Consider the following 26,373-nt stretch of genomic DNA (forward strand, 5'->3'; position numbering starts at 1 on the left):
AGTGAACAGAAAGCTGTCATGAAATGTGGATATAATATTATCTTATGGACAGACCAAACCACATAGATTACAGTGAAGGAAACCGCATTAACATGCTTAAGAACAGGGTTTCCTGAGCTGATCCCTGTCCTGCAGTCCCTCAGTGGGAAAGCCAATTGTTTACTGATTACAACAAAGACATCACTTGGCAAACATTTTGGCTTAAACTCAATGTGTGACATCAGTCTCCTTTAGGATTTTCCACATAAAACAAATCCTCCAAAGAAAATACAGAAATTGAGCTTTAATTTGAATCTAAGATTTCAAATTAACTATCTCAATCATATATTTCTTAATTTTTATTTTATTTCCAAGTAAATATTATCTGACACTTAAAATATGAGCACTAAACTTTCACAGTGTTTTGCAGAGCTTCCATCAGGTAATTCTTTATAGCTATTGTCACCCAACCCCCCTTTACGGGGGTGGTATCTTTCTTTGTTTCTCAGCACAGGTCACTGATTTGGGAGTGGTTTTCCATCACTTTGAGGAAGGAAGCAAACCTTACTCTTTGACCCCTTAGGACAAATTAGTCTTGCTTTTGTGAGGGGTGGCTATGTGTTTTACAAGTGCTTTCACTAAAGTTAGAGGGACTCAGTAATGATGCATGTTCTGTCATCTGTTGTTCAAAAATGAGACATGTGAATGGTATTTTGCTCTATTGTGTAAACACCTCTTCTGTGTATATTTACCTGAAATTATTAGTTTGCCCGACTTCCTGTTTTATTAGGTGGTGTTCACTTAATACCTTGATCCACATGGCCTTAATGCAGGTAGAAGTGAGTTGTGCTTTATAGGCTCATAGTTTCCTATTAAAGGTAGAGAAGCTGGAAGGACCAATTCACCAGTGGTGCCAAGGTAAGGGAATTATGATGTTATACAGATGGGGAAGGGAAATAATTATCTCTGTATTAATAGGTTTAATGTAATCATGCCCAAAGAGTTTGTCTGTAAGCTGTTCCTTAGCAAACAGAAATAGATGAATATTCTCCCATCTTATGGAATGGCTAAACAGAGAATGAGAGTCACTCCAGCCATTTTTTCCTATTTTTTTGTAATAGTATGTTCACTTTCATTATTCTTCAAGACAAAGTCACTTTGTGTCCTTTAAGAAATAAGATCTTTTATATTTTTCCTCTTAAACCCCTTAGATGCATGTCGTAATACCATTCTTAACATATTGATTTCACGGTGTGCAATTTACTTTCACCTCACTATTTTTCTTTTCTTTTAATCTGTGGCCTTTATTCCCACGGATATTTTGTTCCCATTTCTCAGTGTTCTTCTCTGCTCTCTCTCTTGGTTTAAATAATCATCATCTGCCTCCCATGGTTACAATTTTACTTCTGTATAGCACTTTTCAGCCTTTCTCCAGAAGATAGCAGAGATACAACGGCAAATATTAGAACTATACCACCAGCCGCCCTCCACATTCCTACCCTAAATATGTATATTTGGAGTCTCCATTAATGTAGTAAGCCCTCTGGTTAGGGACAACCAGTACCTCTCTGTTCTATGTTAGGCAGCACTCTGAGCATGGTCAGTAAATGTCCATAATAATGAGAGATGAACAGAAGTGTTGGCATTCAGCAAGTTAGTACCAAATAAGTGTGGAGGCCAAACAAGGCCACAGGTGCCAGACCACAGGGGTTTGAAATAATATTTAATATGACATTGTCTCATTGAATAACAAATCTTATATTGTAATGTTTGGGCCGAATCTTCCTTTGGCGGCAGACTTATGCTCCTTTAATCCTCCCCTGAAGATACTGCAAGTTCATATGGGGAAAAGTACAATAACAAGGTCCCATTCTGTGTAGTCAGTAGACAACAAGGCGTCTGATGAATGTGTGAAATGAAACCGGGTATGAGGACCATGGATTCTTTAGCACTCTTACCAAGTGTCTACCGTGAAATACATTGAAAAGAAATATAGTATGCCTTTAACCTAGCTTTATGTAACATCGGTTACCTATCTAAAATATGAATTGTAAGTAGTTAAATAAAGCAATTAAGACTACTGGTATTTTTGTTAAAGGGGCTCACAAGTATTTTTCCCCCCATTTTTCTATAACTGTTAGAAATGAGTGTCATTAGCTCTGTAACTCATAAAAGAAGCATACATGGAATAATAAGTGAAATGACGCTCCAGTAAAAATTTGTCATTGCAAAGATAGGTTATTTTCTATCTTTGTAGTATCAACAGAGGGTCAATTGTCCTTTCAATTAATATGCATGCTTATACTTTCTACATTGTTTCAAAACAGGGAAGTCAAAGTGAAGCAAAATAACCTGCCCTTCATATGGTTATAAAATGTTTTCCAACCAATCTCCCCATTTTTGCACAAAGCTTCTCAAAATATTAGTTTATATTTTAAGCTTCTTATCCCTTTCTGTATTATTTGCTGTTATTTGACCACTTAGTTTTTCTTGAAAGTCCTTCCTTGCTTGATTTCTTTACTTTATTTCTCTTCTGGTTCTTCTAACCCATCACCATCTCTCTTAGCTTCTTTTCTTGACCTATCTACCTTCAGAAAGCCACCAAACAGCAATGTTTTCTAGAGTTCTTTTCTCGGAATTCTCTTCACCACACCAAAACTCATAGCTTTGGATGTCTCTAGTCACAAATTCACATCACCAAGCCCATCTTTTTCCAGATGTATATTTTCAACTGTGGATTGTCTTTAGACATGCTTTTCTCTCCTCTCTCTGGTCTTTGGCATACACTAAGTACCTCACACTCAACAATTCTAAAACAGAACTCTTCTGCTACTCCCCGCCTCCACCTTTTAAACCATCCTCCCCCCGCAAAATACTTCAGCAACAAAAAGCTCTGTCCCATTCTATATTCTCTACTTAGGTGAATAGCTAGTACTTCTCAATAACTTCCCGTTTTCCTTGTTCTGCTTTCCACTCTCATTAGCCATTAATTCAAATTAACTATACATTGTAAATACTTCTTGTTTATATTTCACCCTCTCTAACCCCATTGCCATTGAAAAACATATGCTCCTCCTGTCTTTCCTCCATGTTGCTTTAGTGGTTCTTTAAGAAAACATACCTGATCAATTCATTCCCCTTCTCACAGTGTGTCATTTGCTCCTTGCTAACAGTGTAAAACCCAATAGCTTGTAGCTGGCCTTTCCTTTTCTCATCTTCCAGTAACACCCTGTGCTGTAGCTATGTGGAAAGCTTGAGTTCCCTCAGGATCCATACTGTTTTCTAACCTCTGATGTGACACTTATTTCTGCCCGTGCTTTGTATATTGTTTCTGTTCTTGTTTGTATAAAGACTAAACCCATCACCTCCTCGGTGCAGCTTTTGCAGGGCAATCCTTTGAAGAATTGGGTGCCCAACATTCATACTTCCACAGTCCTTATTATACCTGGTTATTCTTGTATTGTACTGATATGTCTTTTAACATGTCTTTTTCATCACTCTTGACCATGAGATCTTTTAGAGCAGAAGCTGTGTCATATTCATCTTTGTATCACTGTATCCCTCATACAGTACCTAGCCTATACTGAGAGGTTAGTAAGAGTTCAATATGGTTCATTGTCTTGTACAAAGTAGACTTACCTTTCACATTCCTGTTCTAGTAAGTTTATGAATTCATCACTCTTCTCCATGTATTCTTTATGTTTTCTCTTTTCTTCCTCCAACTCCAGTATGGTTTGCCTATGAGATTTTTCTACCATTAAAAGCTGTTCCAGGATTCTTTTGTGAGATTCTCTGTGTTTCTCCACAACTTTGTCCAGCTACAAGAGAAAATAAATTTAAAGTCTGTTAACTACAAATCATTCATAATACTGCCATCTGTCACTCTTAGAAATGTCCAGGTTTTGACTAATTAATTCAGCAATGGGTTCTGATCTCCTCGGTTAGTTTTTGACATTCCTCTTGTTCATTGGTACTTTTTGATGCTTTTCAACATAAATGTAATCTTTTTACTGTCATTTTTTTTCCAGAGAGAGTAATTGGTGCCTCTGTAGATATCAAAACAGTTCCCTTATGCCCTCTTTCTGACACTTCCTTCTCTCTCTAGAGAAACTGTATCAGAGGAATGATATGCTCAGTGTTCGATTCTGCAGCTGCCCTAGTAGCCTCTCCTGCCCAGCCCTCCCTATAGTACTCTACCAGTGTATGCCTCTTGGATTCCATGGTCTGACCTTCTTTGTATTATGTATCAAGGTTTTTGAGTATTTAAACATTTGTTAATTCTGTGTTGTTAGTAGTGTGAATGTGTAATATATAATATAAACATCAAATTATTTCTTGCTTTCATGGCCTCCTTATCTGTCCATTATAAAACTATCACTCTGTGCCTGATTTATGTATTTGTCTCCCCTAACTTGACTGTGGACTCCTGAAGGCAGGGCCTACATTCTATATTTCTTAGGCTCTTAGTCTCTTACAGAGTGACTCACATGTATATGTGCCCAGTATGTGTTCACAGATTGAAAACAAAATAAGCAATGAATCAAGAAAGGAAAGCGGGAAAGAGATTGATTGAAACAGATGTAGCTCAGAATCTTTGGCCAGTGATAAATTGATACTCAATTAAGAACATAGTTTTGAAAGACTGTAACTTCCTAGTTTGTTAAGTATTACTTCAGCGCTCTGATACTATTGGTTGATTTTACCCTTTGTCTTTATCATAAAAGATAAAAAAATTGTGACTCTGAATTAGAAGACAGTTTAAATTGTACAGACTTAAAAAGCACGTACTTGACAAGGAATCCAAGGCACAAAATAGCCAAGCCATTTCAGAAAAAGAATAGAACAAAAAAGTGTGCCAGCGTATAGAGCCTAATGACTTCTCACAGACCTCTAAAGCCTAGGCTGATTGTCTAGATTTCTACTATTGGTTTATAATCGTGCTTTAACACACAGAAAATGTTTCATTATACCATGTGGGTGTTGGTAATTTTTAATAAATATAACCAATCCTTTTGTGGAAGCTGAAATTGCTAAACTGTATTTGCCTGCTGGCAAGGTCACTGTTAACTAATGACCATATTCTGAGAGGAAGGTTGTAGTGTTAAATTGTCCTGGGTCTCAAACCTAAACCTTAGAGTGAAGTGTAAAGGAAATTCAAACAAACTGGTTTTGGAATTTGAGAGTGAAATAGTGACAGGATCAGCCATCATTTAGGAAAGTTGTTAGTTGACTTAGGAAAATATTTAGTTTAATTTGCATAAGATCAACCCTAGAATTAATGAGTAAATGAATGACTAAGGGAAGTTTCCTAAGTACAAGAAAAATGTCTTTCTTTAGATAGCTTCTTGTATGAACATGTGTATTAAATTTTATTTGGCTTAGAGAAAGTAGAAGACTTATTTAATACACTGTTGTTTTTCTGTTGCAATTTTTGCTCCTTACATTGTTTGTTTGTTTGTTTGTATAAAGGGACAAGGAAAGAAGGTCGGAAAAATCATTGCCCTTCATTTACTTCGTGATCTGTTAACTGGTCTCCCTTCCTTCAGCCCCATCCCCTTCCTGCCTGTCCTCATCAGTGACAGCACGTTCTTTTCACCAATGGGATTACACCACTCTCCAGTCCAGAGCCAAGAGGTGTTGCACCACTGGTCTCCCGACACTTCTTCCCCATTCTTACTGCATATCTTCACATTTTCTCACCCACTGAACTTCGGGAAGTTCTGAGAACATACCATGGTGATTCAAGACTGCTTTTTCCAGTGCTGAAACCTAGACACATTTTTACCCTTCTACCCAAGACTTTCCTGTTCTTTTTTTGTAGCTTTCTCTGATTATTCCTGGGTAGAATTGTTTGTTCCTTCATATCAGTAAAATGCCTGATTCTCTGAGTTTCCCTTCTTTCACATTCCATGACGCTTTAGAGGATGACTTTAACTTACTTCATGCTGTTTGGTGCATGCAACAACAGTAATTGCAAAGCTGTCAAATAGTTCCTGGCAGAGGGAAAGCACCCAAAGAATTACTGATTCTGGAGATGTTTTAGCATATACCTGAAGTTTTCATCTGTGCCTTCATTTCTCCATGCCTAGAATGCCTTTTAGAAAATATGTCAGTGGTTCTCAGTTTGGTCTCCTCATTCTGACAGATCGAATGATGGACTGGAGCCTCCCTGAACTCATTTCAATTCTCACCACCTGTAGGTGTGTGAGCTTGACCAAGCCACCTAACCACTCTGTATTTCAGGTTTCTCATTTATAAATTAAGTGGTTGGACTTGATTTTTAAGATCACTTCGAACATCACAGTTCTCCCAAGACAACAAGTATTTATTGTGTCTGTTATGCCCTATGGACTTAGTGCTGTGATAGTTGCCATGGGGAATAGAAGAGAAGTTTGAAGTCTCAGTGCTTATACTTTCATTAGGAAGATAAGACACACAATTAGGAACAGTGTAAGGCGGTATATCATTAAGCACTATGGGACTATCAGAGAACCACTGTCCTCCTTTTATCTCTCCCCATGTACAGACTGAATGAAGCCTGGGAAAGAAAACAGGAAGAATGATCAGTCATTTCAGGGGATGTCAGGGGCAGAAAGATTGAAAAGATGGCTCCTTAATATTTGCTATTCAGTGACAAGCTTCTGAATTATCATTTTAACCTCTCTGGTATTCTGTCTTATTCCCAGCCCCTAATACAAGTTACCTCCGTGCCTAGGAAGAAAGAAGCACAATGTGTTTCATTAGGTTGGATTTCTGGTGATTCTTCTATGGTTGGACATAATGAAGGACAGAGAGGTTTTCTATCTTTTTGCTTTAAGTTACTTATATATGTTTTAAAATGAATAATGACCTTTGTTTTAATACCTCCAGAGTCACAGACCACCCTGATTTTAGGTTTGAAGTTTGTCTGTGCTATGGCGTTGGTTCTATTTGTTCTTTTTCATCAGCTCTTTGAAGATTGTCCTTTTCCATAAAGCTAATTCACAGAGCAGAGAAATTGTCTGGCCATTTTAGTAGATCATAGGTAACCAAATATAGTGTTTATAAAATATCCTTTTTTCCTTGTCTTTATTGAAACCTGCTTTTCATGGATAACACTGGAATCTTTATTTTATAGAGGCAGCTCAGTCTCTCATTGTCTCAATATCTCAGAATCTGGAAATGGCATCTTGATTCTCATGGCTCTCCTCTGCCACTGCCAGATCTTTCTGAAAGCTCTTCCTTGTTTTCATTGTCACTCTTAACGGTGATAGTCTTCTCTCAGTCTTATCTTGGTCATCTACTGAGCCGCAGGTCACTCCCTCTACAATTTACCTTTCCACCTTCGATCTTGGTAGCATTGTGGGCAATTTTCGGATTTAGCTGGACCTTCCCTGTGACTCTGTCCCTATGCCTGGTCAACAACAGCCTTTCTCTTTCTTCAAGGCACCTCTGAAGCCCATGTTATTTTCTCTAAATACTAGAGTTGAGCACATCATTACCTTCTTAATTTTATCTCCTACTTGACTGAATAGAGTCTATCAAGCCTGATGTCCTTTTTTCTTCTAGTTCTGCTTCTCTTAACTTACCTATGTTCTTCTATATTCTTAATCACCTCACTTGTATGAACTTCTTTGCCACATCCCTTTTTCATCTTCTTCCAGCACTTTTGTTTTTGACCTGTTATGTCTTTGACCCCAATTCTGTCTCTTCAAAGCATGTCTACAAACATAGTCAAGTCTTTGTTTCTAAAAATGTACACATATGCTCACACATAAAGAGAGAGGAGGAGAATTTACCATGCAGCTTAAATTTTAATGTCCCTCACTTGCACAGGGATTTTCCAAGGCCCTGCCAGGGCCCCAGCAGAGTGTTCACCTAATCTTATATTTAGTAAAATTTCAAAAGTAATACATTTTAATTGTAATCAGTTAAGACATCTGTATTTTTTTTTATTATTATTTTGACTTACCCATCATCATATTTACTCTCATTTCAGGTAGTTTTGGAGAGGCTATGAACATTTGTGGGGTCCTGCTAAGGGAAGCTCAGTCAGTCTCACGGTAACTTCTATGTATAGGCAAGTTATTGCTAACAATCTCAGTGTACAAAAGGCTTCCAGAAATGCTTTAACTGGCCACTGTGCCAGCTCACTCAGCCATTGTTAAATAAAGGTGGAAGGACAGAGATTATATCCCAGAATGAATGTGTCCTTTGATTCCCAGCAATGGAAGTGTGGGGATTGAGAGGAGAGGGATTCAAAATATATGGAGCCAGAAGCTAGTCTATATAAATTTCCCTTTTAGTCCCTAGCTTCAGAACTTCTCTTGCTTCTGTGTAAGCTCATACATACATTCAAGAGTATGTTAGGTAGTTTATCTGTTGTTTTTGTTTTTATGTATATTTTTAGCAATATAATTTCACTGGATATTCAGTCCACAATGTTGCTGCAAATGGAATTCCTTTATATGTTCTACCTGATTAACGCCTATTCATTCTCTGGGTCTTGGCTTTCCTGATTCTTCTATCAAACTTGGATCCCCCATTATACTCTTTCATAGCGCTTCATGGTTTTGACCATAGAAATTAATGGATGTGTAATTGTTCAATTGTGTGATCATGTTGTTTGTCACTCTTGCAGGCATTAAACACCCTGAGTACAGGAACCACAGCTATTTATATACATCAGCTCTTTAAGAAATATTAAATAAATGAATAAAATGACATTTAAAAATCTGAATTATTTTTTGTTTAAAATAAGTATTCTCAAGATTGCCATAGGTAATGCTAATAAGGTATACAGTTACCTTTATGTTCTGATATTTTTCTTAATATCTTTTCTTGAGAACTAAGACTATGTTAGGCCATTAACTCAAGTATTTTTTTAAAGGTAAGTTCTCGTATAGAACCTAAGGTTGGAAAGCTATAGGAGGTTAAAGCTGCTGTGAACTCTGAGTTCTTGCGTCTCCCTCCCTCTTGACAACCCAGCTACCCCCTTCCCCATTCTCATCCTTTGTTCTAGCTCCCCCGCCTCCATCAGTTTTTTTAGCTTAAGTCAGTGTTTCTATCAAGTGATGTAACTGAGAACAGTTTGTTCTTTTTTTTTTTTTACCTTAAGAATAGATAAATTCATTTTAGTTTACCCTAGACATGTTTGAGATTTTCCAAAAGAACATTATGAAGAAAATAAAAGGTGGGAGAAATTTATACCCCATAATGAAAGAAAGAAAAAGATTTTTTTTTTTTTTTTTTTTTTTTAGCATGTAGATCCTTATTCTGATGTAACTAGGGTATAGTCTTAGTGGAAACACTGCCTGTTTTCTTCAGCCCTGTCTAGGGAATTTCCCTTAGCTGTTTATTCTTTGGATATCTTCCTCTCACCTGTTACTTCCCATTAGATACAGGAAGAGGGTAGACAACTGGGTGGTTGGGTTGTTGGGTAGATAGAGTTATATGGGCATCTAAGAATTGGATAAACTGACAGCTGAGGAGAGATAAATTTATAAGGGGAAAGAACAAGGCAAGAGAAGAAAGTGGTCAAATCATGGAGGCAGGAATGTGAGGGGGGTGTGTGTGTGTGTATGCGTGTGTGTGTGTGTGTGTGTGTGTGTGTTTGTTTGTGTGTAGGGGTATCTGTTGAGGGAGTAATCAAAGAGGGTTAGATTTGTAAAGTAGGGCTAAATTATGGATAACTTTCAGGGAAAAGCATTTGTAGAGGGTCAGGCTGTTTCCAATTTTGCATGTGTGCAGAATTATTGTGTAACAACTTTTTCCTACCGATTTCAGCATAAGTTTGGAAACATTTTGTTTCATTTCACATTGAAGTGTTGAGGGGTTGTGTCATTCGTGGAGTTTTGTCAGGATGTGTTCAGTATCATTAATTTGCATTTGTGCTCATACGAGTTGGGGAATTTGTGCCTAATGCTGCTTCACAGTCACTATGTTGGGAGCCAGGATAGAGTTTCAACACTATTGACTTGCAGCTTCAATTCCTCTTGTTTAAAATTTGGATTAAAGCACAAGTTAACAGACTTTGGGTGGTCTCATGCTCACAACTCAGAAGCAGATCCATATGACCAAACTCCTTCACAATTTGGCAAGACAGTAGTCTTCTCTCATGAGACACCCAAGACGAGAATAGCAAGGACATTGGAGGTCAGTCCTGAGGTGGGTTGCCAGAGCTTATGTGGGGGAACTTTGTCCAAAACTTGCTTTCATTCTCTCCAGCCTTAACTCATGCTCCTGGTTGTTTCCTTTTTATAAAAATGAAAAATTATGAAATTTTCCATTGAGGTCTCAGAGGAAAATAGAATAAAAGAAGGATGCCAAAGAGTTTTAGAAATGTCAGCAAATAAAAGAGCAAGCAGTACAGCAACTTTGTGCAGTGGTGGCCATTTTGAGGCTGCTCATCTTTGCCATTGTCATTGCTGAACACATGTGGTAGTGGAGAGGTCTTTGTTGTCGTTAAACTTTTGAAGGAAAAGGAAGATACGCACTCATCTAAAATACATGCTTTCTGAAACTCTATTTCTTGGACAGATCCTCATATCATTTCCATTCATGCTCAGAATTTGTATGACATAATACTTCAGTGTTTTTAAAGAAATTAACCTTTATGGTTGAACTTTATCTGTTTTTTACTGTAAGCTGAATAGCATTCAAGTCGCCCAAAACAAGTTCAGAAGTTCAGGCGTGTGTGTGTGTGTGTGTGTGTGTGTGTGTGTGTGTGTAGAGAGAGAGAGAGGTGACAGAGACAGAGACAGAAGGAGAGAGATTCTCTTGCATCTGTTAGGTTTTAGTCTGATGTCAAGAAGCAGACCTAGGGAAAACACCCTGTTTGTGATTTATTCTCTTTTTCTTTTCTGTAGAACATGATATTTATCTACCTTGGGTAGATTTTAAATGTCTTAAAATGTAAAACTTTAATCAAAAAGGAGTTATATGTCATGTTCAACTGCCAGGCCTAGTGCTTGGCTAGCTGGTGAACTTCTACCTCCCAGGTGTACAGCCCTGACGTGGTACATACCTCGTTCATTGGTTTCTCATAGATGTCCTCCTGCCAAGGTGCAGATTTAGCTTGAAAGGCATCTCGCTGAAGAGCCTCTAACACCTTTTTTGGAGTGACAAATCCATACTGAGCTTCCAGCAGAGCCAAGTCCATTTTTTCAGCCTTTAAAATGCCTATGACTTCATCTCGAGCCTGTAGCAACAAAAGGCATTTCAGAAAGCCGCTTTATCTACCAGCAGTCTCTGAAAGTGATTTCTTATTAGAGTTTGTTGTTTTTTAAAATTTCAAATATAAACAAATTATGTTTAGTTATAGCACCTTTTAGAAAAGGTAGCAAAAATCATGTCCCTTCATCCCCTTCTTACAATATAATTGCACATTAATAATGTTTTAAAAATTGATCACTATACAACATTGAGAAACTCTACATTTTTTATTGTATTTGACAAGCAGATAACATGATACCCCTCAATGGACTGGCATTTGTGTTTTTAAGGGATAGGAAATAAGAGTCTCCTGTATGTGTAGCAGCTGTTTTTAGTGTTTTATGTAGGTTAACAATGCCAGGGCAAGTCCTAAGAGCCAGTTCACCTGGGGTGCAAATGCACCTATTGTTATTTAAACCAGTCCAGAAGTCATCTGGTATTATTGTTACACGTACATGCCTCCGCACTGAAGCTTGTGAGCGGCATCGGCAGAGGATATGACCTTTCACAACATGCATGCCAATTGCATGTCATACAACAACCCTTTTAGATGTGATTAATTGCCCTTCAAGTTGGCAGAAAAGAATTCTGTGTATGTGTACTTACACTTTCTTTCATGTATAGACAAGTATGAACCATAGATATATATTTCTGTGGCAACATACACACCAAATTCACAAGCAGCCTTCCCCTTGTAGCATGACGGGGATAATTTGAACTCAGCTGACCTGCAGTTCTCCCTCCAAAATGCTTAGAAGAAATAATAGGTCATCTCTTGAGAGGTCTTCTCCTTGGTGGCCATTACCACTGTGTGACGTGGGATGTAGAATTGCATCCGCATCACTGGTGGGGTCTTTGTCTTGCTGCCTCTGCTTCATGTCTTCAGGCCCTTGGAAACTGTGCTCTTTACTATGTCTTGGAAATTGCTTTAGGGCTGAGCCCTCTGTGTCACTGCTTCTGGAACGCATTCTTTAAGGACTGGAAAGAAGGAAGACAATCTGTGACTTTTAATGAAAGTGGAATTTTTAATAAGGGCACCTATTACTGCTTTAATACAAGTCTGCACTCTTGTATTTACAGCAGAGAACAGTATTGTCAGACCCATACATCACAGTCTCATTTACACCTTTGTTTTTAAAGTCAACATTTAAAAAAATGTGTTCTGCTTTGATTAAGTCCACCATGTCCATGGGTAAACAGTATTTGAAGTTCATCTGCCAAACATTCAACCTCAGGGTTCCGTTAAGATAGAAGTATCAGAATTACTGCTACCAAATACCTTGGGTTATTTTCTTGTGACGACAAAGTATAATATTAAAGGAATGAAGGCTTGATCCCTGGCTATATCTCTGAACTTCTGCTACAATTTCACATCTATCCTTGGACAAGCCAAAAAGCTATATTTAGGACCCTCATCTCCAAAATATGGACACTGCTGCCTGTAGTAGTTGATCATTAAAGAAACAATATGAAATAAGTTACTATTTGAGGAACACATTAGCCCCAGATCTGATTGTATAATTATCCAAATTAATTTATAACAGCAAGGAAAATTGGCCTACTTTGAGGTATCTAATGAAAAGAGATATCAATTGAGCTTATAGTCTGCTTCAATAATGTACTGACTATTTATTTTACTAATCCCTACAAATCATGAAACTAACCATCATTAATGCTTTGCCTTTAGTTTTTAATAATATTTCTTTAAAAGTCTGAAAAAACTCAAGCATACAGAAAAGTATGGAAAATATAATGAACCAATACATGCCACCATACAAATTTATAAAATCTTCCTTTACTATATATACTGGAAAACATTTTTAAGTAAAATATTAGAGATACAGTGAAGCCCTTTATGTATCTCTTCCTTAACCCACTCTTTACCCTTCCCACCCCAGAAATAACCATCTTTATTTGGCATGTATCAACCCTATGCATGTTTTATACTTTTTAAAATATTTATATATGTTACTGAACAATATATAGTATTGCTTTGCATATTTCTACACCTTGTATAAATAACATATTGAACATATCTTTCTAAAGCATTCTTTTACATCCTATATTCTTCCTTGTTCCACTTTATTTGATAGCTGTATAGTATTTCATTATATGACTAGTCCACCATTTACTTATTCATTTTACTGTTGATGGAAATTTAAGTAGTTTACAGTTTTTCAGTATTAGAAAAACTGTTGCTATGAACATTCTTGTACATATTTTTTCTTGTGTACATTCATTTCTCTAGGGAATACTTTTTGGACATAGGAGTAGAATTTCTGGAATGTGGAGTGTGTGTGTTCTCCATATTACTATGGATTTATTGCTCTCCTAAATGGAGTGCCCATTTATAGCAGAGTAAGAGAGTTCTCATTGCTCCATATCTTCATAAACACCTTCTATTAATGAATTTATATTTTTTCCAGTCTAATAAGTGAAATTTTTAATATTTACCCTGTAATTATTAGTAAGATGGACATCCTTTTCTGTGTTGAGAGGCCATTTGGGTTTCTTTATAAATTGCTTGTTTTCATGGTGTTTGCCCCTTTTTCTTTTGTATTGATTGTCTTTTTCTTATGGAGTTGTAAGAATTAATTACATATTCTATAAATTACTGTTTCGTTGATTAAATGTTTTGCTATTATCTTTTCTAGTCTGCGTCTTGCATTTTCACTTCACTGTGTCTTTTATGGTATAGAAGTTTTCATTTATTTTTTTAAATCCTCACTGAGGATATATATATATTGCTTCCAGAGGGAGAGAGACATTGGTGTGAGAGAAACATCGATTGGTTGCCTTCTGTATGTGCCTGGACCAGGAACCACGCCTGCAACCTGGGCATGTGCCCTGACCGGGAATCTCACCTGCAATCTTTCGGTTTATGGAGCAACACTCCAGCCAACTGAGCCACATTGACTGGGGCAGTATAGAAGTTTTAAATTTTAATTGAGTCAAATGTATCAATTTTTAATATTTTTTAATTATAATTTGTACTGGAAACCAAAACTTGAAGAGCAACACTATAAAAGAGTGGTTAAAACCATGCACTTGGGAACCATACTGCCTGAGTTCAAATACTTACCCCATTAGTTACTGGCCATAAAACTTCAGGCAAGTTAGTTAGTCTTATGTGCTTCAGTTTTCTCATGTGAAAAATGAAGATGATAACAGTGTAGTACATTTGTAAATTAAAGTTGCTGTGAGAATTAAATGTCAACACGTGTCAAAAGTTTGCAGCATGGCTGGTACACAAAATTGGCACTCAACAAACAGTATCAATTATGAATATTATTAATTTATTCTTAAAAAATTTAGCGTGAATCTATATTACCTTATAGTTCAAGGAAAAATTCAAGAAGAGAAGCCAGTTTATTTGATTATCTCTTTTATTAAGTGAGATATGAGGCATGATTACAGGGGGAAATGATTTTGTGTTTTTGCTCGGTTCTCTCTTTAAGAAGCGGCCCTTCTCACCAGCCTCGGCTTGCTGGCACCACTTGAGAGACCTGAGTTCAGGCCTTGAGGCCTTCACAGCCAGCCAGCTAGGCCTCTGTTCATCCCTCTACTCATCCTTCAACAAGCATTTGTGGAACCCACTGTGCGTCATGCACTAAGATGGTTATTTATGGTATGGCTTTCTTATTTCTCTTAAACACACTTTTACTCTAAAGGTTTATGGAAATAGTTTCTAAAACTGGGATCATGAGAAGAGCACTGAACTTGACAGTAGTCAAAGGAAAATTATCAGCTGTGGGACTTAGTTAAGACACTGACCCTCTCTGGTCCCAGCATCCTAATCTGTGAAGTGAGGGGGAAGGGGATATCTGTGACCCCTTTCCCTATGATATATAACAATTTTTGCCACTGTGCCTTTCTTCTAGCATAGGTTATCGGTAGTATATTTAGAAGAGATGGATTTGTGAGTCTGCATCTTGTAAGAAATCCACAAAAATCAAAATACTACATGTAGATATGCTGTAAACCTGTGTCTGATGATTTCCACTAGCGGAGAGATTACAGTTAAAAAAAAAAAAATGCTTAAGGAAAAAATCCCAATAATAATTTTCAGCTGAGAATTTCTTTATAGCCTCACCTTATCAAGGCTGTAAAAGCAGAACTCAAAGGTTTTTATTGTTTCATATTCTAATTATTTACGTTTTATTTGTCAGTAACTCACCAACTGTCAGCTGATGCTAGTGAGCCACTTTGCCTTCAAGTTATATTATCCTGCTATGAAATTATGAAAGAATTATGAAATTTGAAACAGTCACTTTCAAAATTTTAACACATCACATAATGTATTTGTTCTACAACACATGCCCTTCTCACTTCCCTCCACCTAACATTTACTCTGTTAGACATTGGAGTAAATGTCTAATAGAAAAATGGTGGTAGTAGTGATGCTGGCAGGGGGTGGTAATGTTCATGATAGCTAATGCTTATGAGTACTTACTATGGTGCTGGGCATTCTTCTAAGCATTTGACATGTATTAACTCATTCTAGTCTCACAACAGCTCTGTGAGATAGGGAATATTATCTCCATTTATAGCAAAGAAGTGGAAGCACAGATAACTTACTAGCTGCACAGCTAATAAGTGGTAAAACTGGGATTTGGATCCAGGCAACCTGGCTGCAGAACCTGCTCTCTTAAAAATCATGCCATAATGCCATTATGCTATACTGCCGAAGACAAATGGTTGCAGATAACCTTGTCTGAAAAGAGTATATAGCCTGTTGAAGTGGCTATTCATCGATAACAATATAGATGAACAATGATCTGTGACAGTAGCTATCACTGATCCTTCCCTAGGTAGCTATGGAAGGATTCATCTGTCTGAGAAAAGTGAAGGCATAGGAGAGGTATAGGTCTGTGATGGGTGGAGAGTCGAGGATGTGTGTGAGATGCACAGTGCCTGTCCAGTAAGTGTCCAGCCATGCCCTATGGAAAAGATAGATGTTTATTAAAGAAGATACAAGAATCAAGAAACATTGTTCATAGGACAATGATGCCTCCGTCCCCTTCACAGTAGGCACCCTGGGACCTCACACAGTTCTCCCAATTGCCATCAGCTGCCCCATCGTATTTTCCTGAATCTCACCAGTGGTCTGAAATGTCTTCCCTTTCAAAGGTGATTTTGGTCTTGGGAAAAGCCCAGAGGCACAGGGCACCAAATCTGGGCTGTCGTGGGGCTGAGTCACCTGGGTGATTTGATGTTTTGCCAAAAAACTGCTGCACAAGACATGATGCATGCGTGGGCACATTGTCATGATGAAGCAGCCAGTCACCAATTGCCCATAGCTGTGGCCTTCTGAATCATCCAAATGGTTTTGCAGAGAAATGTTCATGCTTAACACAAAATTTGATGAAGATTCATGGCTCTACTCGTTCAGTCATTTTGAATGTGATGACCACACATTACACAAGCTCGTTTTGATATCTACCGCCTCCACTGACTAGTACAGTGAAGTTGTCATTGTTCACACATGCACATTCCCATCCACTCTCCTTGGCTGCCAGGTTACATCGAAGTGGTGCAAACCATTCTTGTTATACAACAATGGTTGGACTTTTTCCAGACAGACCTTGTAAGTAAAAAACCCTATAATGTATATATTTATGTATTTATGAATAATGTTCATATACTATCATATGTAGTATATGCTGTGTACTATATGAAACCATATATATAATGTACCTTATGAAAACATTTGAAGAATCAAAGGGAAAAATATTAGTTAAAAATAATGTTATTTGATTATTTTTCTCTAACCTCACTGGATTGTTTCTGAACACTCCAGAAAGCCCCTTGCTTTGGCCTGTAGGAATAACGGAAGGTTGTTAACTTAGATTAGATTTATTTAAAACAAATGAGTATTGCATGCCATTCTAGTTGTAGATGTGTTTGCATATGAAGGACAGGTTTACTGATGTCTTCTAGTCAATATTGATCTTCATTTATGTCTCTTACAAGGTATCTGACCTGGTGCTTCTTATATCATGGGTATTCAGCAAGGTGAATGGTTACCCCAGAACTTAGGTAGAGCCTAAACAACAGTGACTCAAAATTCTGAGTCACTCTGCAGCTTCAGTCATCTGGCGGCTCAGCCGGACCGGTTGGTCTAAGACGGGCTCTCTCACATATCTGTCAGCTTCTTGGACTAGAAGACTTCAGCTGGATCACCTTATCTCTGCTCTGCAAGGGTTCTGAACCTCCAGTAGGCTAGACCAGGCTTCCCCACCTGGTGATCTCAGGGCAGCATTCCAAAAATGTGAAAGCCAAAACTCCAGGGTCTCATTTTTATTGGTGAAAGAATATTTCAAGGTCAGCCCCGATTCAAGAAGTGGGAAAATAAATTTTACCTCTTGATGGAAGAAGCTGCAAAGTCACATTGCAGAAGAATGGGAAGGTTACCTGCAGCCATTTTTGGGAAAACTGTAGTTTTACCACACCTACAGTTTCATGTTTCTATAAAAATCCAATAAAAATCTAGTTTAAAAGAGATAAAGTATTTACTTCTTTCAGTATCCTAGGATTACATGTTTATTTTTGTTACTGATATTGTGCATTCCTGTATTTTCTTCTTGCCTACATATTCATTTTCCAAATGTGCAAGAACCATCTTGTGTTCTGCTGCTAATCAATTAGTATTTCCCTGCCATCATCAATTTTAACCATGGTATTCCTTCCAGAATTTCAAGGTAATGTTTACTCTATTTAGCGGGGTTTGCTAAGCTTTGCTCATGCATCATGCCCTTTGAGTTCAAGACAACCTTGAACTGCTGCAGAAAACTGAATAGAATTCCAAAAATCCTAGCTTCCCTTGCCCATTCTTAAAGGGGGTTAGGTGAAATCTGCTTGGACAGCACAAGTCATTTGCCAATAATGATACGTATAAGTAATTTAAAAAGTAATGACCTGAAACATTTTTATACTGTGCTTATTCTTTTTAAGCCAATTAGAGTTCTGAGACCACCAGTCCTTTTGGGGAGCTAAGATACTAATATGAACACTCTTGCTGGCATGCATGTTGGATTTGTGAACAGACCTATCATGTGCAGACCTCTGAGCTACTGAGTAGTGTGTGTCTCTGCATGTTTACAGTGGTGGAGTTTCCTGGCCCTTCTGCCAACAACCACAAAATGATCAGTGATGAGAAGTAATTATGTATCTAGAGGAAGAAAACAAAGACATGAATTTCATGATACTCTTATACCTTGTATTATCAGTTACTTCATTGTTTCTCTTGGCAAATTTTTAATGCATCTGCGGTTGGCCCAGAGGTGCATACTGAGGAAAAGAAAAATTTTGTAATAGCAACAGTGGTTTGAGATTTTCAGGTTATCCTCCACCCCCCCAAAAAAAGGAATGGAAAGTTGCTTTTGTTTAAACCAAATATTAATGCCTTACTCTTTTCATAAAGTGCCGGCAGTGACATAATGCCTGATGGTTTTGCAAGGAGAAAAACTGCTTATTAGCTTTACACAACCTAATGTTTTTTTTTTGTTTGTTTGTTTTTTTACCAATGTCTAGCATAGCCATAGAATGACAGCCTTCACGAGTGTAAAAGAGTGATAAACTGAGAATCAGGAAACCTGGCTTCTGATCCCCGCTCTTCATTTAATTAGCCAGGCTCCAGGTTGTCACTTACAAAATGAGGATATTAGGTAGGTTAACCCCACGAGGTCATTTATAATTGAACAAAGATCAGGGTTCTTTCCACTGACCTCTACCCTCTTCCTCATCCCTTAACAGATCCCCTGACTGCAGGATTTGGACCTGGGACTGGATGATCTCTGAGGTCCTGGTACTTGCCACTTTAGAATTCTGTGATTCTCTGTTGTCTAGTCTCTATGGATACAAATACAGGGCAGTTGGCCCTGAGAAGCAGATTCTGCTTTGTTTTTCTGTGTGGTGACCTCAGTCAGTTTTTCTTGAGTTTAAGCTGATTGAAATTGTGGTGGATATTGGTAAGGATGTGTCGATGCTGGAGAAGGACTAGTAGAGAAATTGCAATTATTTGCCTAATTTCGTTAACAGGAATTTGCCAAATGTAAATAGCAGCCTATTCTACCTACTGCCTTTCCCCAACACCCCATCCCCCACAGCCAACTCCTTACTATAAAAGTTTTCTTAGTCATTTTTTTATCAGTCTCACGTATCAAACATTGCTTATTCTACATAATTGGGTGCTGTTCAGACATCATTTAGTCTCCTTGTACCTGTTTATTTTCCTGTTTGAATGGTGGAAAGGATACTTTGTTTATATAAAGGAACTTCAAAAGACCCCAAAGAAAAAAACTGTCTTTGGTCTTAATCATTTACTATATGATATTGAGGTAGCCCATCAAAATTACTCGGATTCAAGAAGAAAATAATAATAATAATAGTAATAATAGTAATACTAACAATAGCAGCAGCAGCAGCTTTCATTTATTCAGTACTTACTTAGTTCTTCCAAATGCTTTCCTTTGATTGACTCATTTAGTCTTCAGAACCACTGTTATTTATCCCCATTTTGCAAAGAAGGAAGCTGAGCCTTATAGCTATTAAGTAACTCGATGAAGGTCATACTGCTAGAAAATGGCAAAGCCAGGTCCTTACTTGTGCTGTCTGCCTCCAGAGTCCAGCAAATCATTATGCCATATCTACTTAGGGTCTTACAAGAAGGTAAACATAGTAAAGGAAAAGTCCTGATTCACTGTCATTAACAAACACATATGAATCACCATCTATGTCAAGTATAGTGCTAGATAATTTATACTAGCTCATTTTCATATCTGGACTAATGTCCCATGTATTGATATGGGTACAGTTAATTCTGAGTCCCCAGAATTACGCAGAAATCTGAACAACATGAATTCACAACTCACTGGCTCTTTCAGCAATTGGTCCATTCAATGAAGATGTTTTGTTTTTATATATTATTTATGTAGAGAAACTTATTTGAATGGATTGTCATTCCCTAATATGATTTTCTCCACTACTTTGCTGGCATCTTGGGAGTGCCAAGAGGTATAGCATAATGGAAAGAGTATGAGATTTTGAAATCAGATGGAACTGCATATAAATAGGGGTTCCAGTATGTTAGCTCTGTGGCCTTGGACAAGTTCCTAAACCTCCCTGAGCCTTCGAATGTAAAAGGGAGATAATAGTACCTGGTAATAGATTTTGTGTTCACTCTCCATGAGCACAGGGCCCTGTTGTTCATATTTATATCCACAGCATCTGTCAGAGTTGGACCTCAGCAGGAATTCATTGAATGACTGAATCATGCAGTCCTTAGCAGAGCTGGTTGGCTCTGAGTAGGAACTGCCTCATGGTCAAAATGATTCATCTGTGAACCACTGACTAGAAATTTAGAAAAACGGTGCTAAGAATCTAATAATAAAAGTAGCTACTTCTCTTACCATATGCCAGACACTGTTTGAAGTGCTTTGTGTGTATTATCTTAATTAATATTAAAAGTTTAGACTAAAAGAGCTTACCAAAGGTAAATTAAGGGTGGTGACTCTGATAAGGAGATATCAAAGGCAAAGGAATTAATATCAACATCAGGGTGGTAGTGCTGGTGCCTACACCAAATTCAAAGAGAGCAGGAGTGAGAGAGAGCCCATATACATCTGCCAGTGGGAAGTGAGACTAGATCTCCAAAACTTAATATAAATCTCCAGTTATTGTCGCTGAATTTTGAAAACCTTTGATCATATGCCCTGACCTTCTGTTCTTCCTCATCACAACCTCCCCACACATACCCTCACATGCATAACATGCATGAACACCCACTACACTTCTCCTTTTTATTTGACAACACCTTTAACAATCATTAGTCCTGTTTTTTAATCGGTGTGAGATTTTATAAAGCAGTGTTGTTTAAACTTGGTTTGGTAGGAGATTTAGGGGTGAATTGTTTTAACGGGAAGATGGCTACATTATGCAGAACCAGTCTGTGCTAACTGTAGGTCACTCATCACCGAGGAACAGAACTGGGAGGGACTCAAGGCCTTAAGTTGAATGTGTTTAACATCCCATACTCTGCTCAATTTAGGGAGCAGGCTGTCTGCTAGCACTACATTTCCATTTGGATTTCCCTGTCTCTCTTTGTGGAACCATTAAGCTATAACCTAGTTCCCTAGAAGGGGAATGGAAAGAGATGTAGTAAGATCATTGGGTTCTCAGCAGAGCTCGTTGAGCCCTTAATATTAACTGTCTCATGGTAAATGTGATTCATCTATGAAAATACTGACTATAAATAGATGTTAACAGTGCTCAGTTGCAAACCAGCCAGGTTGTGCTTGCATGGCCACATTTGGGAAAAAATCCTGTGGAGTATTTTATTTGGTTCCACTTAAAATAAAAAAAAGTCAAAAATTTGTTTCCTTTTATTGCCCTAGTCACCCAAATTTGAAGACACTAAATTCAGCCAGTTGCAGTAAAGCTATCTAGTGGCTAAAAAAAGATGCACGGACAACCAGATAACCTAATTTAGCAATGGCAACCTTTATCTTCTTCCATTTTCAGTAAAAATCATTGAAATGTTCTTTTAATGGTGTTTTTCCTTGTAGGGAAGGCATGGATAGGTCTTCATAGAAGGTAATGAAACTTGAGAATGTGTGATTTGGAATTGTATTCCGAAGTACTCTGAGTCCTAAGAGAATGTCAAAGTTACAGAAAGAGAAAAATCAAATAATGAGGTGTAGAGGACAGTGTAGTAGTCATCTCCTCCATCCCCCACCTACCAGACATTCAGCATTTTCTGTGATCACCTGCTCAATTGTGACACAGCTCTAAGTGTCTGAAAGTACTTCCTTATAAACCAAATCCAGCCCCCAGGAACTTCATTCATTTATCCTGCTTCTGCTTCCAGAACTTAATCAACCAAGTCGACTCCTCTTGCCACACTGTAGTCTTTCAATGGGAAGGGCTCTATTTTTTACTTTTCCAGATGAAACTCAGCTTCTCCAACCACTCCTCACACTGTCTAGTTTAGACTGTCTCACCCAACACACAGTGTCACACACACATTTGATTATACCCCATTAGACCTATTCTTCATTAGGCCTGGTGTTTCTTAAAGAATACATGGAGTTAGACAAAATTTTCCAGATATTAAACACAAGAAAAGGAGTAAAGTGGTCACAGTATTTTCTTCAGGAGATCAGAGTAGCTCTTCTGATGTTCGATCACAGTTGGAATTTTAAGTACAAATCTAGAAATTTGAAAGTAAGCATTTAATGACGATTTATTCCAGCTTATCAGGTGAGTGCTTACAATACCTTTCATGTGTATTTTGCTTGATACGTCAGTAGGTAGGTAATTATTTGTCCTGTGTTCAAGATAAACTTGAGGTTCAGAAAGCTTAAATAACTTTGGCTAATAAACCTTGAGGCAGAGATGAAAAATTAGGTAGTCTGATGCCTGTTGCTTTCTAGGTCCATGCTAATCAAAAACGTGTGTGTGTGTGTGTGTGTGTGTGTGTGTGTGTGTGTGGCTTGAATGTTTTCTTTGGTTATTTATCCACTAAGTGCTGTACTGTAGGTCAAAGAAGCTGGTAGGCTTGTAGATACAGAATAAACAGCCTGCTGATGAGGTCTAATAGAGCACACTTACATCATGGCTTTTCTTAGCTGTGTGTTCTGAAGAAAGGACAAAAAGAAATGTAAAAATCTCAGAATATAAATAGTTGATTTATCCAAGTTTTCCATTACAAATCAGTGGCTCTTTAAAGATTCTTTTCTCATCTAAGGTTGACACAGGGCTGGGAATGTTTTCCAGATCTTTGTGGAATACAACAGAAAAAGAAAATTATTTTCATATAGTCCAAGTTAGCTTTAAATTCATTTTTAAATGCCGTATTCCCAGCACTAGATCAGAGCTCTCGAAAATCATGTGATTCTTTTAACAGTTTTCAAACTACATCACTTTTCATATTTCTTCCAATTCTGCTCTCTGGTTTTTCTTAGAAGTATGGTGATACTGAGCCAGTCACTTAACCTTCCTATTCTCTTTGAATTTTTGTCCCTTCAGCTCTTGGAACCAGTTTTGTTCAGTCTCCTTATTCTGCAACTGAGGCCCAGCACAATTAACTGATGTGCCCACGGTCATACCCTGAACCAGCTCCAGAACTCAGATCTCTTGCCTACAACTCTGTTGCTATTTTCCAGAGCAACACTGCCTGTTCATAGACCAACCCATTTCTTCCAGCTCTAGGAAGATGTGAATCCTGAAAGACAGAATGCACCTTTCAGAGTACCCAAAGTCTTCCACAAAATTTTCTTAGCTTTCTCGATCTCTTCCTCACCCACTAGTCACCCTGAGCATTTTTAGGACTTCTGTAGACCCAACATAATAAAGAGCTCAGAGGTGAATAAGAGATTCAGAGATCAAGAGTTTCCATCTATAAATTACAACATGACATCTTTCCTTTCTCTTTTACCTAAGGACCTGAGAGGAGAATAAAGAGATGTGTGTTACAGAGAAAACATTGCAACTGGTGAAGTCCCTGGGCTGTGCTAGACCTTGTAGCCGTTTCAGTCCTTTCCCAGTGTCTCTGGTGTACTTCATTTATACTCAGTTTAACTTGGGAAAATTTAACTCCTTGCCTCCAGACATGTAAGCCTAGTCTGACACATTTATACTTTCTCATATTATGGGAAAAGAAGGAAACTAACTTTAGGAAAGCTTCCATTATCTTTCAGATAATATGATCCATAATTTCTGTTCTTTATATCTTTTTTTAAACTCAGACATATGGAGTTGGTATTATTATCCTTATTTTGCAGGTGAAATACTGAGGTGTTGAGAAACTCACAACTTAGTGTGGTAGATATACCAGTTCATGAATAAATACAAAGTACCAGTAAATACTGTAAAAAATGTCCAGTGAACAAAGTGTTTCGGGAACATATGAAGTGAAATGACTAACTTCACCAAAGAGATTAGTGTAAGCACTTGAGGAATAAGTTGGGCTTTGGAGGATAAGAAAAAGTACAGGTAGTACAGTTTTTTTTTTTAGCTGTTCATCACAGAGTTGTTTATACTAGTGAAGATGAAACAACCAAGTGTCCAATAATGGAAAATAGTTAAAGAAATTATGGAATATCTCTAAGTTAGCCAATTGGGCAGCAAGTAAGAGTCAAGTATTTAAAGAATATTTAATAATATAAGGAAATATCCTCAATATATAAATAAAAAAAGAAAAGATTAAGCTAATTTATTCAGTGATACTGCTTTCATGTTTTGGGGCCCTTTGCAGTGGAGAGAAAATGAAAAGTGAGATAAAGCCTTTAAAGTCTTCAACAAGGCAGTCGAAAGTTGCCTTGGTGTTAGCTGTTGATTGTTTATGGAGTGTGAGAAAAGAAGACCAACAAAATTTGAATGTAGATTATATATTAGATGATAGCAAGAAATTATTGTTAATTTTGTTAAATGTGTTAATAGCATTGTATTTATGTTAGAGAAAGTCCTTTTTATTTTTCTAGGTATATAAAAAAGTGTCTAAGTTTAAAATGACGTGATGTCTCGAGATTTACTTTAAATATTCCAGAAAAAATAAAGGCAGAGGGTAGAAGAGAAACAAGTATTAAGGATTGTTGAAGATGGGTGATGGGCACATGAGCTTTGTTATATTATTTTTTCTACTTTCTGTATAGTTAGAAATGGTGATCATAAAAGATTTAAAATGGAAGTACCAGGGACATAATATTGGTTTGTAAACATAGTTCTCTTTATTTAAAAAAAAGGAGGGGGGTGGTGGGAGGTAGAGAAAAGGAGGAAGGCCACCAATGCTTGAGTGTCTGGCAGAGACATAGAAGCAGAAGACGGAGCTATGCCCCAGGAGCCAAGGAGGAGAAGGATTGCAAGGAGCAGAGAGCTGCTTTGACCTCATTTTAACAACATTGCCACTAAGAACAACTTTGGAATTCCACTTTTGGGGTTTTCTGTTTTGGAATATCCCTCAGCCATGGCAAAAATCTGGTCCATTGAAGGTGAATTGGACTCCTCGCAACAAGGAAAAGTTCCTTGGAACCAAGTCTAGTGAATCAAATTAGATTGGGTCAGCTAATATGGTTTTGGTCAAAGAACCAATTGTGACCTTAAAATAATGGCAGTGGCTTTTGTATGTGGCCTTGAAGGGGTTTTGAAGACATTTACAAAATCTGTCAGCCAGGACACATTTTCAAAATAAGCTTCATAAGAGAAAACTTTCGATAAAACGACACATTTGGATTTATAACTTAGGGTTTTTGTTTCGTTTTTAATATTTCATTTACATTAATTACATGACAAAATTCTGGTATCCTGAAGCTTCTGATTGTTTTCTAGAATCCCAACGTGAACAAAATTAAGAGGAAACAGCATGGTATATGGCAGGGTTGAAAGAGCTTAGGCTCCAGAGCTGGCCAGACCAAGTTACAGCCCTGCCTCCATCACTACATGCTTGTCCAATTTGGGACAAGTTACTTCATTTCTTCAGGACTCAACGTCTTTCCGGGTTGTTGGGAAGCTTCAAGATCTTATGTATAAATGCTATGCTCAGTGCCTGGCAAATGACAGGAATGCGTAACTTACCTGGTAGAGATATAATGATAATATTTTATCTCTTGGTTCATCAGACATGCCATCCCTCTTGCGGCATCAAATGAGATAAGAAAATAACTAATGCATTTTCCCTTTCAGCATGATGAGGAGAGCGTACCACTCAGCCTTACACCGCTGAAGTGGGGAGCTCTTTTAGTCAGTGCTAAACCTGTATTTTCAGAGTGTAATTTTTGTGCCTTGCCAAGATGGAGACTGGCAAGCTGAAAACATTGGAATTTAGCCAGGAGTTGGTGCCTGTTGTTTAGCAGAGAGGTGATAGGGAACTATGATCTTGCCAGTTTGGAGGGACTTAACATGAAGTGACTGACCTCTTGGTCCAAACTGGCCATAACTGTTCTGAACAAGATGACTAAGTCTGGTGGTTCAAATGGCTTTACTCACACAGGCTGTAGCTGGCGTGCCTCTCCCACCAACCAACACTTTTAAAGTCTTCTCTAACACAACAGTGGCACACAGCTTACTGTCTTCCTGGCCAGACACCGTGTGCTAAGGCACATTATGTGCACTATTCCATTTGTTACTGAAAACAGCTTTATCAGGCAAATATTATTAATTTGCACTTTATGGAAAATCGGTATCAGAAGAGTTTCGGCCCATCTG

At 37.7% G+C, this 26,373-nt stretch overlaps 2 protein-coding genes across 3 annotated transcripts in view; one reads left to right on the forward strand and one right to left on the reverse strand.

Annotated features, from left to right (window-relative positions):
- The window catches only part of CMSS1 (cms1 ribosomal small subunit homolog), a 370,489-nt gene that overhangs the window by 106,336 nt on the left and 237,780 nt on the right, over positions 1-26,373 (forward strand). The gene's annotated exons all lie outside the window — the stretch shown is intronic.
- The window catches only part of FILIP1L (filamin A interacting protein 1 like), a 291,626-nt gene that overhangs the window by 100,936 nt on the left and 164,317 nt on the right, over positions 1-26,373 (reverse strand). Inside the window, exons 2-4 of the mRNA XM_054577353.1 lie at positions 11,901-12,150; positions 10,985-11,158; positions 3,619-3,797 (exon numbers count right to left, since the gene is read on the reverse strand). Of these exons, the coding sequence (XP_054433328.1) occupies positions 3,619-3,797; positions 10,985-11,158; positions 11,901-12,140 (593 nt within the window). The 5' untranslated portion in view covers positions 12,141-12,150. The remainder of the gene's footprint in view (positions 1-3,618; positions 3,798-10,984; positions 11,159-11,900; positions 12,151-26,373) is intronic.

The sequence above is a fragment of the Pteronotus mesoamericanus genome, unplaced genomic scaffold (genome assembly GCF_021234165.1).
Source record: "Pteronotus mesoamericanus isolate MK-2021 breed Mesoamerican mustached bat unplaced genomic scaffold, CSHL_Meso_final contig_42, whole genome shotgun sequence".
NCBI classification, from domain to species: Eukaryota; Metazoa; Chordata; class Mammalia; order Chiroptera; family Mormoopidae; genus Pteronotus; species Pteronotus mesoamericanus.